This window comes from Hypanus sabinus, chromosome 23 (genome assembly GCF_030144855.1).
Source record: "Hypanus sabinus isolate sHypSab1 chromosome 23, sHypSab1.hap1, whole genome shotgun sequence".
In the NCBI taxonomy this organism is placed as follows: Eukaryota; Metazoa; Chordata; class Chondrichthyes; order Myliobatiformes; family Dasyatidae; genus Hypanus; species Hypanus sabinus.
In genome coordinates this window covers 2,096,424-2,112,216 of record NC_082728.1, presented here as the reverse complement: position 1 = coordinate 2,112,216, position 15,793 = coordinate 2,096,424, and the positions used below count along the sequence as shown (strand labels likewise).

The following is a 15,793-nucleotide window of genomic DNA, read 5'->3' as shown; positions in this document are numbered from 1 at the left end:
CTACACCTTCTCATCAACTGCCCAACACCTCCACCTACACCTTCTCATCAACTGCCCAACCTCTCCACCAACAACTTCTCACCAACTGCCCAACCCCTCCACTTACACCCCTCACCAAATGCCCAACCCCTCCACCTACACCCTCTCACCAACTGGCCAACCCCTCCACGTACACCTTCTCACCAACTGGCCAACCCTCCACCTACACCTTCTCATCAACTGGCCAACCCCTCCACCTACACCTTCTCATCAACTGGCCAACCCCTCCACCTACACCTTCTCATCAACTGCCCTATCCCTCCACCTACACCTTCTCATCAACTGCCCAACACCTCCACCTACACCTTCTCATCAACTGCCCTATCCCTCCACCTACACCTTCTCATAAACTGCCCAACACCTCCACCTACACCTTCTCATCAACTGCCCAACACCTCCACCTACACCTTCTCATCAACTGCCCAACACCTCCACCTACACCTTCTCATCAACTGCCCAACCTCTCCACCTACACCTTCTCACCAACTGGCCAACCCTCCATCTACACCTTCTCATCAACTGGCCAACCCCTCCACCTACACCTTCTCATCAACTGCCCAACACCTCCACCTACTCACCAACTGCCCTATCCCTCCACCTACACCTTCTCATCAACTGCCCAACACCTCCACCTACACCTTCTCACCAACTGCCCTATCCCTCCACCTACACCTTCTCATCAACTGCCCAACACCTCCACCTACACCTTCTCATCAACTGCCCAACCTCTCCACCAACAACTTCTCACCAACTGCCCAACCCCTCCACTTACACCCCTCACCAAATGCCCAACCCCTCCACCTACACCCTCTCACCAACTGGCCAACCCCTCCACCTACACCTTCTCATCAACTGCCCAACCCTCCACCTACACCTTCTCATCAACTGCCCAACCTCTCCACCAACAACTTCTCACCAACTGCCCAACCCCTCCACCTACACCCTCTCACCAACTGCCCAACCCCTCCACCCTCTCCTCAACTGCCCAACCCCTCCACCTACACCCTCTCACCAACTGGCCAACCCCTCCACCTACACCTCATCAACTGCCCAACCCCTCCACCTACAACCTCTCACCAAATGCCCAACCCCTCCACCTACACCCTCTCACCAACTGGCCAACCCTCCATCTACACCTTCTCATCAACTGGCCAACCCCTCCACCTACACCTTCTCATCAACTGCCCAACACCTCCACCTACTCACCAACTGCCCTATCCCTCCACCTACACCTTCTCATCAACTGCCCAACACCTCCACCTACACCTTCTCACCAACTGCCCTATCCCTCCACCTACACCTTCTCATCAACTGCCCAACACCTCCACCTACACCTTCTCATCAACTGCCCAACCTCTCCACCAACAACTTCTCACCAACTGCCCAACCCCTCCACTTACACCCCTCACCAAATGCCCAACCCCTCCACCTACACCCTCTCACCAACTGGCCAACCCCTCCACCTACACCTTCTCATCAACTGCCCAACCCTCCACCTACACCTTCTCATCAACTGCCCAACCTCTCCACCAACAACTTCTCACCAACTGCCCAACCCCTCCACCTACACCCTCTCACCAACTGGCCAACCCCTCCACCTACACCTTCTCATCAACTGCCCAACCCCTCCATCTACACCCTATCAACTGCCCAACCCCTCCACCTACACCTTCTCACCAACTGCCCTATCCCTCCACCTACACCTTCTCACTCAACCCCACCTGCCCAATCCCTCCACTCTACACTCTCATCAACCTGCCAATCCCTCCACCTACACCTCTCATGCACCCTCCAACACCTGCCAACTGGCAACCCCTCACCTACACCTTCTCATCAACTGCCCTATCCCTCCACCTACACCTTCTCATCAACTGCCCAACACCTCCACCTACACCTTCTCATCAACTGCCCTATCCCTCCACCTACACCTTCTCATCAACTGCCCAACACCTCCACCTACACCTTCTCATCAACTGCCCAACACCTCCACCTACACCTTCTCATCAACTGCCCAACACCTCCACCTACACCTTCTCATCAACTGCCCAACCTCTCCACCTACACCTTCTCACCAACTGGCCAACCCTCCATCTACACCTTCTCATCAACTGGCCAACCCCTCCACCTACACCTTCTCATCAACTGCCCAACACCTCCACCTACTCACCAACTGCCCTATCCCTCCACCTACACCTTCTCATCAACTGCCCAACACCTCCACCTACACCTTCTCACCAACTGCCCTATCCCTCCACCTACACCTTCTCATCAACTGCCCAACACCTCCACCTACACCTTCTCATCAACTGCCCAACCTCTCCACCAACAACTTCTCACCAACTGCCCAACCCCTCCACTTACACCCCTCACCAAATGCCCAACCCCTCCACCTACACCCTCTCACCAACTGGCCAACCCCTCCACCTACACCTTCTCATCAACTGCCCAACCCTCCACCTACACCTTCTCATCAACTGCCCAACCTCTCCACCAACAACTTCTCACCAACTGCCCAACCCCTCCACCTACACCCTCTCACCAACTGGCCAACCCCTCCACCTACACCTTCTCATCAACTGCCCAACCCCTCCATCTACACCCTCTCATCAACTGCCCAACCCCTCCACCTACACCTTCTCACCAACTGCCCTATCCCTCCACCTACACCTCATCAACTGCCCATCCCCTCCACCTACACCCTCTCACCAAATGTCCAACCCCTCCACCTTCTCACCAAATGCCCAACCCCTCCACCTACACCCTCTCATCAACTGGCCAACCCCTCCATCTACACCCTCTCACCAACTGCCCAACCCCTCCACATACACCTTCTCACCAACTGCCCTATCCCTCCACCTACACCTCATCAACTGCCCATCCCCTCCACCTACACCCTCTCACCAACTGGCCAACCCCTCCACCTACACCTCATCAACTGCCCAACACCTCCACCTACACCCTCTCACCAAATGCCCAACCCCTCCACCTTCTCACCAAATGCCCAACCCCTCCACCTACACCCTCTCACCAACTGCCCAACCCCTCAACCTACACCTTCTCACCTGCTGGCCAACCCCTCCACCTACACCTTCTCGTCAACTGCCCAACCCCTCCACCTACACCTTCTCATCAACTGCCCAACCCCTCCACCTACACCTTCTCATCAACTGCCCAACACCTCCACCTACACCTCACCAAATGCCCAACCCCTCCACCTTCTCATCAACTGGCCAACCCCTCAACCTACACCTTCTCATCAACTGCCCAACCCCTCCACCTACTCCCTCTCACCAACTGCCCAACCCCTCCACCTATACCTTCTCACCAAATGCCCAACCCTCATCTACACCTTCTTACCAAATGCCCAACCCCTCCACCTTCTCACCAAATGCCCAACCCCTCCACCTACACCCTCTCACCAACTGCCCAACCCCTCCACCTACACCTTCTCATCAACTGGCCAACCACTCCACCTACACCCTCTCACCAACTGCCCAACCCCTCCACCTACACCCTCTCACCAACTGCCCAACCCCTCCACCTACACCCTCTCACCAACTGGCCAACCCCTCCACCTACACCTCACCAACTGCCCAACCCCTCCACCTACAACCTCTCACCAACTGCCCTACCCCTCCACCTACACCTCACTAACTGCCCAACCCCTCCACCTACACCTTCGCATCAACTGCCCAACCCCTCCACCTACACCTCACCAAATGCCCAACCCCTCCACCTTCTCATCAACTGCCCAACCCCTCCACCCTCTCCTCAACTGCCCAACCCCTCCACCTACACCCTCTCACCAACTGGCCAACCCCTCCACCTACACCTCATCAACTGCCCAACCCCTCCACCTACAACCTCTCACCAACTGCCCTACCCCTCCACCTACACCTCACTAACTGCCCAACCCCTCCACCTACACCTTCGCATCAACTGGCCAACCCCTCCACCTACACCTTCTCATCAACTGCCCAACCCCTCCACCTACACCTCACCAAATGCCCAACCCCTCCACCTTCTCATCAACTGCCCAACCCCTCCACCCTCTCCTCAACTGCCCAACCCCTCCACCTACACCCTCTCACCAACTGGCCAACCCCTCCACCTACACCTCACCAACTGCCCAACCCCTCCACCTACAACCTCTCACCAACTGCCCTACCCCTCCACCTACACCTCACTAACTGCCCAACCCCTCCACCTACACCTTCGCATCAACTGGCCAACCCCTCCACCTACACCTTCTCATCAACTGCCCAACCCCTCCACCTACACCTCACCAAATGCCCAACCCCTCCACCTTCTCATCAACTGCCCAACCCCTCCACCTACACCTCACCAAATGCCCAACCCCTCCACCCTCTCCTCAACTGCCCAATCCCTCCACCTACTCCCTCTCACCAACTGCCCAACCCCTGCACCTACACCCTCTCACCAACTGGCCAACCCCTCCACCTACACCTCATCAACTGCCCAACCCCTCCACCTACACCCTATCACCAACTGCCCAACCCCTCCACCTACACCTTCTCATCAACTGCCCAACCCCTCCACCTACACCTTCTCATCAACTGCCCTGCCCCTCCATCGACACTGGCAATCCTACACCTTCTCACCTACAGCCCATCCACACACTTACCACTCGCAGTCGGAAACCTCCAACCCCTCTTCCCTCCCTCCTCACCCACAGTCCAGCCTCCTGGCTCCCAGCAGGACCCCACCACTGGAGCTTACAGTCATTGTTGGAAAGTTGGTGAGAAGTGGGATCTGGTCCTGGTCAGTGGAGCTGGCAGCCAGTGAGTGGCTGGGAAAAGCACCCCACCTTACATCAGACCCCGGAAACCCAAGCTCAGTCTCAGTACCTACACTGAGGCTGGCAATCCCCGGCTGGTTGGAAGGCCAACTGCCACAGGTACGGGAGAGCTGTGTTCTGAGGCTGCCAGCTCTCACCAGGGATGGTGGCATGGGCCCAAGGTGTACTCACCCTGCCTGTCTCTGCCTTCTCAGCCTGGATCAGTTTATTTGTTTCAGATGCCACAGCTGGTGGAGTCTCCACCTGTTTTTTCTTTTGGCTAAGTCGCTTTCTCGTAGACTTCCGTGTCGATGCTTCTCCGTCGGAAGAAAGGACACTGATCTGCCTAATATCATAGAAAGCACACAAATTTTAGACCATAAGACATAGGAGCGGAATTAGGCTATTTGGCCCCTTGAGTCTGCTCCATCATTTCATCATGGCTGTTTCGATTTTCCTCTCAGCCCCAATCTTCTGCCTTCTCCCCATATCCCTTCATGCTGTGACCAGTCAAGAATCTATCAATCTCTGCCTTAAATATACATAAAGACTCGGCCTCCACAGCTGCCTGTGGCAAAGAAGTCCACACATTCACCCCTCTCCTCTTCTCTGTTCTAAAAGGATTCCCCTCTATCCTGAGGCTGTGTCCTCTGGTCTTTCCCATCAGAGGAAACATCCTCTCCACATCCAGGTATTAGGTAGGGAGTGTTGAGGGGAAAGATGTTACTGCTGTAGTCCACAGCTTAGCAGGACAGGGAGGTGGGAGGAGAGAATGAATCCAGTGCACCATGGTTTACCTGAGTCAGAAAGACTTAAAATTTTGGTCCTATTTGTCACATCGAGGCATACAGTGAAATATGTCATACGCTGGGGGCAGTCTGCAAGTGCTGCCATGCTTATGACACCAGCATAGCGTGTCCACTACTTACTAACCCTAACCTCATTTGTACCTCCATGGTTTAAGACCCTATTTTACTTTATTAATAAGTTATGCTGTAGGGTATTTTGTTTTTGCAGATTTTCTCAAAATGAAATAAGTGATCCTTTGACTATATTATACAGTATATTATTTAGTATTTTATTTTTGTAGTTTAAAATAAAAATTCAGTTGGTTAAGTTAGGCTTGTTGTATTAGCCAATAGGATTTGTCTTGTTAACATTTTTTTCTGAGAGAGCACAGGAAAAAACGGGGGTGGGTGCTGTTTTTTTTCTGGAGAGAGTGCAGAATTGAAGAATGAAAAAGAGAATGGAAACAGCTAACAGACATGGCAGAAGAACATGGTGAAATGCTCACTGAACCCATTCAGAAGGGCAGATACCACTGTTAGAAACTCCTCATGCAGACAATGGTCTTATGGAGAATGTGCAGATAACTTTTAGTTAGCTAGTTAGCACACAACATTGGAGAAAGTTTGATGCTTTTTTTCCTTGGATGTTGCATGAATGTTTGTTTCCTGGAACTGAAGCAGTAAATTTGCATGGGTGTGTCAATATTCATAAAGTAACAGTGCTGCTTTCCCTTAAAGGAATGTTCAAATTTTAGGTGTGTTGACCTGAATCATATTTACCCTAGATGGGTTTATTTATTGGAAAAGGTCTTCTCATCATTATTCCCCATGCATCATTGAGTTATGTTGCTGTTAGGTTGAATTCATAGTAATAGCTAACTCATTATAAGCCTAAGGAGAGTGGGTCACATTTTTGGGATCACAGTCCACAATAGGATGCTGTATGAATGCTGTACTATGGGTGTATAATGATTAGATAGTCTGTTTATTTGTGTTCAACCTAGTGTTACACCTGTGTTACTTTTGAATTGTGTTGTCATTAAGGTATCTTGCTGAGAGTGAAGATTTTCAGTTGAAGTTGCTCTCTTTTCTGAGGAATGAAGGACAAACTCTGACTGATGTTAAAAATCTACTTGGTCATTCAACTGATGATCTAAATTCTGAGCTGGTTTCTGCTATCACAAATCTGGTTGATAAATGCCGAAGTGCACCTGCTGAGATCCAAGATGATTGAGAATGTTCTCTGGAGTCAAGCCCATACCCAATGGAGATGAAGACTATGAGGCTTGGGCTGAGTAGAGATCCCACAAAGTGCATGACTCATCATCTTTTGCTGAGCTACTCAGACAAGTTAGAGAGGAGGAAATTATGACTGAGGGGCAAAATGTTTCCAAAAGCCAAGTAATATCTTCAGTTGCAGTTTCTGTTGCTAAAGTATCCCCTGATGCCACAGAAGTAGAACTTTTGAGTAATGAGGTGAAAAGCATTCAAGCGCAGATGATTCAGTTGATTCTGTTAATGTTGAAGCTAAATGTGACACATCTGCTGGAAAACCCAACCCACCTGTGAAAATCGCAAAGCAGAGGAATACTGCTCTCAAGGATTTCTTGACTGAGGATAGGTTTGGTATTTTATGTACAAATGTGGAGAGATGGACATTTCAAGTGAGATTGTGAAGGGCAGGAAAATCTTCTAAAAGTAAAACAGCAGTTAACCAAATAAAAAAAAAGAAAAAGGGAAACTACAGAGGGGGCTAGTAAGGAATGGCCTGACGTATGTTCCAATCAGTGTATTAACAGAAATAATAAAGTGCAAAGCACTATTCCTGAAGCCTTAGTGGGACCAAGTTCTGATACAGATTGAGAATGTTTATACTGGAGCCATACTTGACATGTGTTTTCAAGTTACTCTACAGATCCTTTTACAATAGGTACTATTGATTCCTATTAGTTTCCTTGAGATCTGATGTACTGATGATAACCTTTATGATGGATTTTTGTCATTGAAACTGGAGATGTTGGAGTAGCTGAGACTAGTGTTTTCTGCCCAGATCCAGGCATAAAAGGTAAACTCTCTGTTCTTGTGGGAACACACACTTCCATTATGAGATGGCTCGTGGGAGCAAGTAAAAAGAGAATGGAAGAGAACTCTGAGAACCTTATCTATTCACCGTGTATTCAGATACGCTTTTGAGAATGAACAAGTTTCTCCTATGTAGGATGATGAGAATAAAAGAGGAACGGTGAAGTAGACTCGGTCTAAACCAGACACTTTACGGAGTAAAGCGGAGTAGCTAGAGTGACGGGAACACTCAGATTTTCAGGAGCCATTCTTCTGGATGCTTCTGACAACTAGGAAGAAGAGTCACTCTTGACTAGAGGAGTGCTGGTGAGTCCTGAACTGCAGAAATCTTCGGCTGTCTATTCCAACAGGATAACAGTGATTGTCAGGAACACCTCAGCGAGGGATGGCATGCAGATTGCACATCTCTTCCCTGTGATGGTAGTTTCTAGTTTTTCAGTGAAGAAAACAGATGAGAAACAGTCTCCTGTATCAAGAAAGTTGACATCGAAGTCATTCAACTTTGACCAATACCAGAGGAATGGAAAAAGAAACTAACTGATAAGATGTTGAAACTCAAAGACGTCTTTTCGACTGATGAGTTTGATGCTGGTTGTTCTAAGACTACTCACCGCACTAACAGAGTGACAGAGGTCATACCTTTTCAAGAAAGGGCTTGCCAGTTAGCACCAGTGGAGGTTGAAAATGTTCAGTAGCACTGCTGAAACTGAAGGAAGCTGGAAGTATCAGAGTTGAGGAGAGCCTATGTGTTACCTATAGTGGTGGTGATGAAAAAGAATGGGAAAATACGAATGTGTGTTGATTATAGAGCAACAATCCCAGACCAATATACAGTTCCATGGATCGAGAATGCTCTGGCCTGCTGAAGTGGAAGCAAATGGTTCCGTGTGTTGGATCTAAGAAATGGCTATTACCAAATACCAATGAGTGAATCTGATAAAGAGAAGACAGCATTCATTAAGTCCTCTTGGATTTTTAAGTTTGATAAGATGCATCAGGGCATATCAGGAGCACTGGCTACCTTCCAACGTGTCATGGAGCATACAGCTGGAGATATGAATCTGCTTAAATACTTGTCCACTTGGATGACCTCAAAGTGTTTGGATCAACATTAGAGGAGCATGAGATAAGACTACTGAAGGGATTAAACGTATCTCAGGTATGTGACTGATATGAGGAAAGAACTGCAAAAAGCTAATGAATTAGCTGCAGTTTCAACTAGAAAACAAAACTAAGAAAACAAGAAGAAATATGATCAAAAGATTACATTTTATCAACTGACCCCTGGAAATCAAGTTCTAAAAAGAAATATAAAACTACAAGGGAAGCATAATTTGGCCGACTGCTGGATTTGTTTAACTCAGGTAGTGGAGAGTCAGATGCCAAACTTGCCAGTTTTTTGGTTGAAACCAGAAGTGGAAATGGTCCTACAGAAAATTCTCCATCAGAATCATCCTTTACCCTGAGGGCAAGCAGTACATTTTGACCCTACACAAGCAATAGAACTCTCAGAAGAAGTAAGAAGAAGAAAATCAAGCTGAAGGTAAGTCAATGTATGGTTTTGGTGGAAAGACATGAAGAAAAACTGGATGACTCCGTTGAATACTCAGATAAGAAAATTAGAATGTGGTATGACCTGCCTTAAGCAAATTTCCCAAGGAGTTGATGAAGAGATAGACATAGAAACATAGAAAACCTACAGCACAATATAGGCCCTTCGGCCCACAAAGTTGTGCTGAACATGTCCCTACCTGAGAACTACCTAGGCCTGACCTATAGCCCTCTATTTTTCTAAGCTCCATGTATCCATCCAGGAGTCTCTTAGAAGACCCTATCCATTCCCATCTCCACCACCGCTGCTAGCAGCCCATTCCACACACTCACCACACTCTGTGTAAAAAAAATTACCCCTGACATCTCCTTTGTACCTGCTTCCAAGAAGTCAGATGTCAGAATCTTTCAGTGAGGGGAATATAACCAGAAGTGATATTAGATAGTGAAAGGGAACTGAACTCCAGTATAATTGAAGATGAAGCCAAGGGCAGGAGGAACTGAGTTGCAGGAAGGAATGAACGATGGACAGGGTGAGACATCTCAAAGTAAATATGAAAAGTCACAAGGAAAGACTCAAACTAATGAAATGGTGACTGAAAATCAACAGTGAAGAAGAAATTGAAACTGAGATAAAAAGAAGACAAGATAATCGAAACTGAGATAAGGTCCTGAAAAGAATTTAGAGAGCTAGGTAGAAAGCTGAGAAGCAGGACCTCTCGGGTAGTAATTTCTGGATTGCTGCTTGTGGCATGTGCCAGTGAGAGTAAAAACAGGATGATTTGGCAAATTAATGCATGGCTGAGAAGCTGGGGCAGGGCTTCAGGTTCTTGGATCATGGGAACTTTTCTGGGGAAGGTACGATCTGTTCAAAAGTGATGGGTTGCCCCTAAACCTGAGGGGGACCAATATTCTTGCAGGAAGGTTTGTTACAGTTGTTGGGGAAGATTTAAACTAATTTGGCAGGAGGTGGGAACTGGAGTGAAAGGACTCAGGCAAGGATGGATGGTAAAAAAGCATAAATAGTGTGTAATCAGACTGTCAGGAAATGCAGGGAGATGATAGGATATGATTGCAGCCAGCAGGGTGAGTTACAGTGCATTAGGGATGCAGAATCAAAAAGGGTAGTGTTGTGTATGTGGCCTGGTTACACAACAATGCTATTAATAAAAACGCTGGCGACGGGAGCTAAGTTTCATAGTTCTTTACTGGCATAATCCGAACTCAGCACACACGTATAGATCAATAAGCGCCTAATAGCGCATTCAACGACGTGTTACTAAAACTTAAAGTAGTCCCTTATTATACTGTAGGCTATACGGTACACTCCTCCCCTTTTATTTTATTCATAAACTTTTTTTTTACTGGGGCACTATGCTAAACAAATGTGTTCACCCTTAACATACAGATGCCTAATGCCTACCATTTGTTTACTTAGTAACTTAATAATATCAAATTATAACAAAGTAACATAATAATATCAATTATAACAAACCTTTGTTTTACATTTGGTCTAAGACCCATTGAGACTCAAGTCTCGGTGGTGGGGGGGGGGGGGGGTCTTCTCTGCCTCTCCGGGTAACGCCTGTCAATAAACTTGTTTGTTTTAATACAGATTTCCATATAAAAGTCATGAAAAGTTGACCTCTGAGCATCGGGAGTTAAGGAGATGTGTGCCTCCAACTTGCTTAGAGTTGTAGGCAGCAGATCACCTCCGTATAATGAAGACCCCACGGTGCCTCGGTGCAGCTGTCCTGGATATATACGCATCTTTGTGCCATCACTTGTCTTCCTTACCCATATCTCATTCATTCCAACTGAGTTACACAGCCAATTTTCGAATTCTCCTTAAATTCCAAATAGATAGCCTGACCTTTATAATACCACCTCTTATTATAATATAACTTCCCATCTTCTATTTGTGCTTCATATCTTTGTGCTGGTAATTCAGCAGGAGTGCTGGGAAGATGCTCAGGAGAAGACGGAGATGCTGGTCCTTTCGGAGATTTAAGCTTATTGAGAGTTTGCAGATCTTCCATTATCCGTTCATCTGTTAACAAGTAATTTAACTGCACAGGTGCAGGTTTTCGTCTTTTGTCTGTAATTGAAACAGGGTCATTAGGTCTCCTCCTTAGTTTCCTAGTCATTATTGGCTTTACCTCTATAGAATCTCCTGTGAGTTCCATTGCCTCTCATTCTCAATCATATTATTCTTTTCTTCTAACTCAATCTTTTTATCTTCAAATTCCTTCACTGCTGCTTTCTTCTCTTTAATATAATTCCTTTCCACTTGTTCTGTCTCCAGTTGCAGAAAAAGCTCTACATTTCATATTCTTTCCTGTATTGTTGATCTAGTTTCTTAATCCTTTTCTGATACTCCTGCAAAGCGCCTTCCTGTAACTGCTGTAGCTGCCTTTTGACAGATGTCAATTTCTCCTGGTACATCTGCTATTTTACTTCCAGGTAGTCTTCATCATTGACACTGTCCAGCTCCTCCTCGTTGGTGTAATAGTTGACAATGGGTGAGAGGAGAGCTGCGGACATCATCTCCGCCGAGCTGCCCTCCTTTGTTGACACATCTAGTGCCTTGATGGTGTGCCAATCCAATTGATTTTCCTGAGCCATTCACATCCCAGCAATGGTGGTCCTCCATTTTTCAGTACATAGAGGTTCAGCTGCTGTGTTTTGTCTCTTTAGGTCACCGTCACTTTAGTTTTACCTTTGGGACACACTCTGTCCTGTGTAAGTCTTTAGCAGTAGTTTAGTTCATGTGAGGTATGTGATAAAATACTCGTTTGTAGTCGTGTACAGAGATCACTGTTAAAGCTGAGCCTGTGTCTGACTCCATTTTCAGTTTCACACCTGCCACTTGTGGAGTGATCCTTATTATTCTTTGATCATCTGTCTCTTTCATGCTGTGAAGTTGCAGGCAAGACAATTCACTTTCGTCTGAGTCGTTTTAAACAGAACTACTTTCTTCCATTTTGTGTACATTGTTGTGTTTTCCTATCTGGGGTTTCTTGTTTCTCTGTATTTTGCCCTTTTCCTGCTGTTTACTAGTCTTGCATACTCTGCCAGTGTGGCCCTGTTTGCAACAGTTTCTGCATACTTTGTCTTTAAAGCAACAGTTATCAGAGTCATGTTACATGTTCCTTCAACGGTAACATTTCTTTCCTTCATTTCTGTTCAATGACATTTTATCCATAGCATATTCCAGAGACTTTTGTTGCATCTCTAAAGCACCCCGTGCTAATGTTTCTGTTGATATTGCAAAGTTCAGCACCTTCTCTAATGTAAGGTCTTTTTCACCCAGGAGCTTCTTCTGTGTGGTTTCACAGTGCATGCCACACACTAACCTGTCCTTCAATGCATCTGATAGACCAGCTCCAAATTGACAATGTTCTGATAATTTGCGCAATTCAGCACAATATTCAGAAATGCTTTCATTTTTGCTCTGATTCCGTTTGTGAAATTTAAATCTTTCAGCAATGACCAATGGTTTGGGGTTTAAATGCTTTTGGAGAGTGTCTACTATTTGCTTGAACGTTTTGTCAGCTGGCTTTTCAGGGGTTAACAAGCTCTGTATTAGCCTGTATGTTTTTGCTCCCGTAATACTGAGTAAGACGCTGGCTTTCTTTTCATCCTTAACACTGTCAGCCTCAGAATATAACTCCACTCTCTCAATGCAATTTGCCCAGTCTTCAATGCCACTATCAAATGCTGTAATGGTTCCAATCATCGCCATCTTTGTTATGTTAATTCAGCCCCATTTTCCCCTTTTCTTTTTGACTCACGTGTTCTTTTTGCTAGCGCCACGATCGCACTCTGTCTAGATGTGTGTTTGTCACTCCTTTTTATCTCCCTTCTGGGGTGGGCAGACCCTCAGCCCCTGGGTGTCAGTGCTGGCTGTGGTCTCGCCTGGACGTGCTGCGGCTCCGTCTGTGTCTCTCGATCTCCCGATGTTCCCAACCCCAGCTGTGCTCCCACTTCCTTTCAGACTCACAACCTTGCTCTGCCTCCTTCTCCCGCTCCTTGGCTCGTTCCTTGCGCTCTTCCTCCGAGTGTCATTATCAGCTAAAACACGGCATTCCGATAAGATGTTAGCCTCGTCGCCAATTTGTTGTGTATATGGCCTGGTTACACAACAATGCTATTAATAAAAACGCTGGAGAAGGGAGCTATGTTTCATGGTTCTTTACTGGCATAATCTGAACGTAGCATACACGTACGGATCAATACGCGCCTAATTGCGCATTCAACAACGTGTTACTAAAAATAAAGTAGTCCCTTATTATACTGTAGGCTATACGGCACAGGTACCAAATACAGTGTTAAAAGTATTGTATCCCAATGCATGGAGTATAAGAAATAAGTGGATGATCTTGTTGCATGATTACAGATAATCAGATATGATGTTGTGGACATCATTGTATCGTGGCTGAAGGATGGTTGTATTTGGAAGCTGAATGTCTAAGGTTACCAGTTATATCAAAGGGATAGGAAGGTAGGCAGAGGGGGTGGCATGGCTCTGCTGGTAAAGATCAATAGAAAGATGTGACATGGGATCAGAAGATGTTGAATCCTTGTGGGTTGAGCTAAGAAACTGCAAGGGTGAAAGGACTCTGATGGCAGTTATGTACAGGCCTCCCAACAGTTGCTGGAATGTGGTCCACTGATTACAACAGGAAATAGAAAAGGCGTGTCAATAGGGAAATATTATGATTGTCATGGAATATTTCAACATGCATGTTGATTGAGAAAATCAAGTTGGAAATGAATTTCAAGAGAGTGAGTTTGTTGAATGCCCAGGAGATCACTTTTTAGAGCAGTTGTTATGTCATGAACCAGAGGTGATTAAAAAGCTTAAGATAAAAGAACCTTTAGGAAGCAGTGATCACAAAATGATTGAGTTTAACTTGAAATTTGATAGGGAGAAAGTAAAGTCTGATGTGGCAATATTTCAGTGGAGCAAGGGAATTACAGTGACATGAGAAGGAGCTGGCCAAAGTAAATTGGAAGAAGATGCTGGCAGGAATGACAGTAGAGCAGCAATGGTGTGAGTTTCTGGGAAAAATAAGGAAGGTGCAGGATAGAGGTATTTCAGAAACAAGAAATACCCAAATAGCAAAATAGTACAACCATCACTCACAAGGGAAGTCAAAGTGAATGTAAAAGCAAAAGAGAGAGCATACACAAAGCAAAAATTAGTGGGAAGGTTTTAGAAACATACAGAAAGCAACTAAAAGAAACATTAGGAGGGAAAAGATGAAATACGAATGCAAGCTAGCGAACAATATCAAGGTGAATAGAAAAAGCTTTTTCAAGTATATAAAAAATAAAAGATATATGAAAGTGGATATAGGACTGCTAGAAAATGAGGCTGGAGAAATAATAACAGTGGACAAGGAGAAGGCAGATGAACTAAATTGGTATTTTACACCGGTCTTCACTGTGGGGAGAGCAGAGAATGCAGTTACTATCACAATGGAGAAGGTGCTCAAAAAGCTGAAAGACGTTAGAGTACATCAGTCACCTGCACCCTAAGATTCTGAAAGAGGTAGTGGTAGAGATTGTGGAGGCATCAGTAATGATCTTTCAAAAATCATTGGACTATGGCATGGTGTCAGAGGACTGGTAAATTGCAAACATCACTCTACTCTTTAAGAAAGGAGGAAGGCAGCAGAAAGGAAATTATAGGAAATGATAGATCAGCTAACTTGACCTCAGTTGACAGAAGATGTTGGAGTCAATTGTTAAGGATGAGGTGATGGAGTACCTGGAGACACAGGACAATATAGGACAATGTCAGCATGGGTTCCTTAAGGGAAAATCTTGCCTGATGAACCCGTTGGAATTCTTTGAGGAAATTACACATAGGACAGATAAAGGGGATGCAGTGGATGTTGTATATTTGGAGTTCCAGAAGGCCTTTGACAAAGTGCCACTCAAGAGGCTGCTTACCAAGTTAAGAGCCCCTGGTATTACAAACCCCATTTCCAGAGAAGTTGGGATATTTTCCAAAATGCAATAAAAACAAAAATCTGTGATATGTTAATTCACGTGAACCCTTATTTAACTGACAAAAGTACAAAGAAAAGATTTTCAATAGTTTTACTGACCAACTTAATTGTATTTTGTAAATATACACAAATTTAGAATTTGATGGCTGCAACACATCAGAAAAAACTGACAAACGTGCAAATAATAAATTTAAAAAGTAAATAAATAATACTGAGGTTTTCCTATCTCTCTTCCCTTCCTCCACCATTGAAGCTGCCCTCACCTGCATCTCCTCCATTTTTCGTACATGCGCACTCACCCCACCTTCCAGCTGCTTTAACAGGGATACAATTCCTCTTGTTCTCACCTACCACCCCATGCGCCTCCACATCCAACACATCATTCTCTACGAGTTCTGCCATCTCTAAAGGGATCCTACCACCAAACACATCTTTACCTCCCTTCCTCCTCACTCCACTTCCCACACGGATCACTCCTTCCGTGATTCCCTTTATCATTAATGCCTCGCCACTAA

General features: G+C 45.9%; 1 protein-coding gene across 6 annotated transcripts in view; it reads right to left on the bottom strand.

Moving 5' to 3' along the window:
• The window catches only part of abcc3 (ATP-binding cassette, sub-family C (CFTR/MRP), member 3), a 257,211-nt gene that overhangs the window by 81,704 nt on the left and 159,714 nt on the right, over positions 1-15,793 (bottom strand). For all 6 annotated transcript variants that reach the window (XR_009507548.1, XR_009507549.1, XM_059948150.1 and 3 more), the window contains one exon: positions 5,030-5,183. Coding sequence is in view for 4 of the 6 variants with exons in the window: in XM_059948150.1 (XP_059804133.1) it covers positions 5,030-5,183 (154 nt within the window). In the remaining 2 variants the exon portion in view is untranslated. The remainder of the gene's footprint in view (positions 1-5,029; positions 5,184-15,793) is intronic.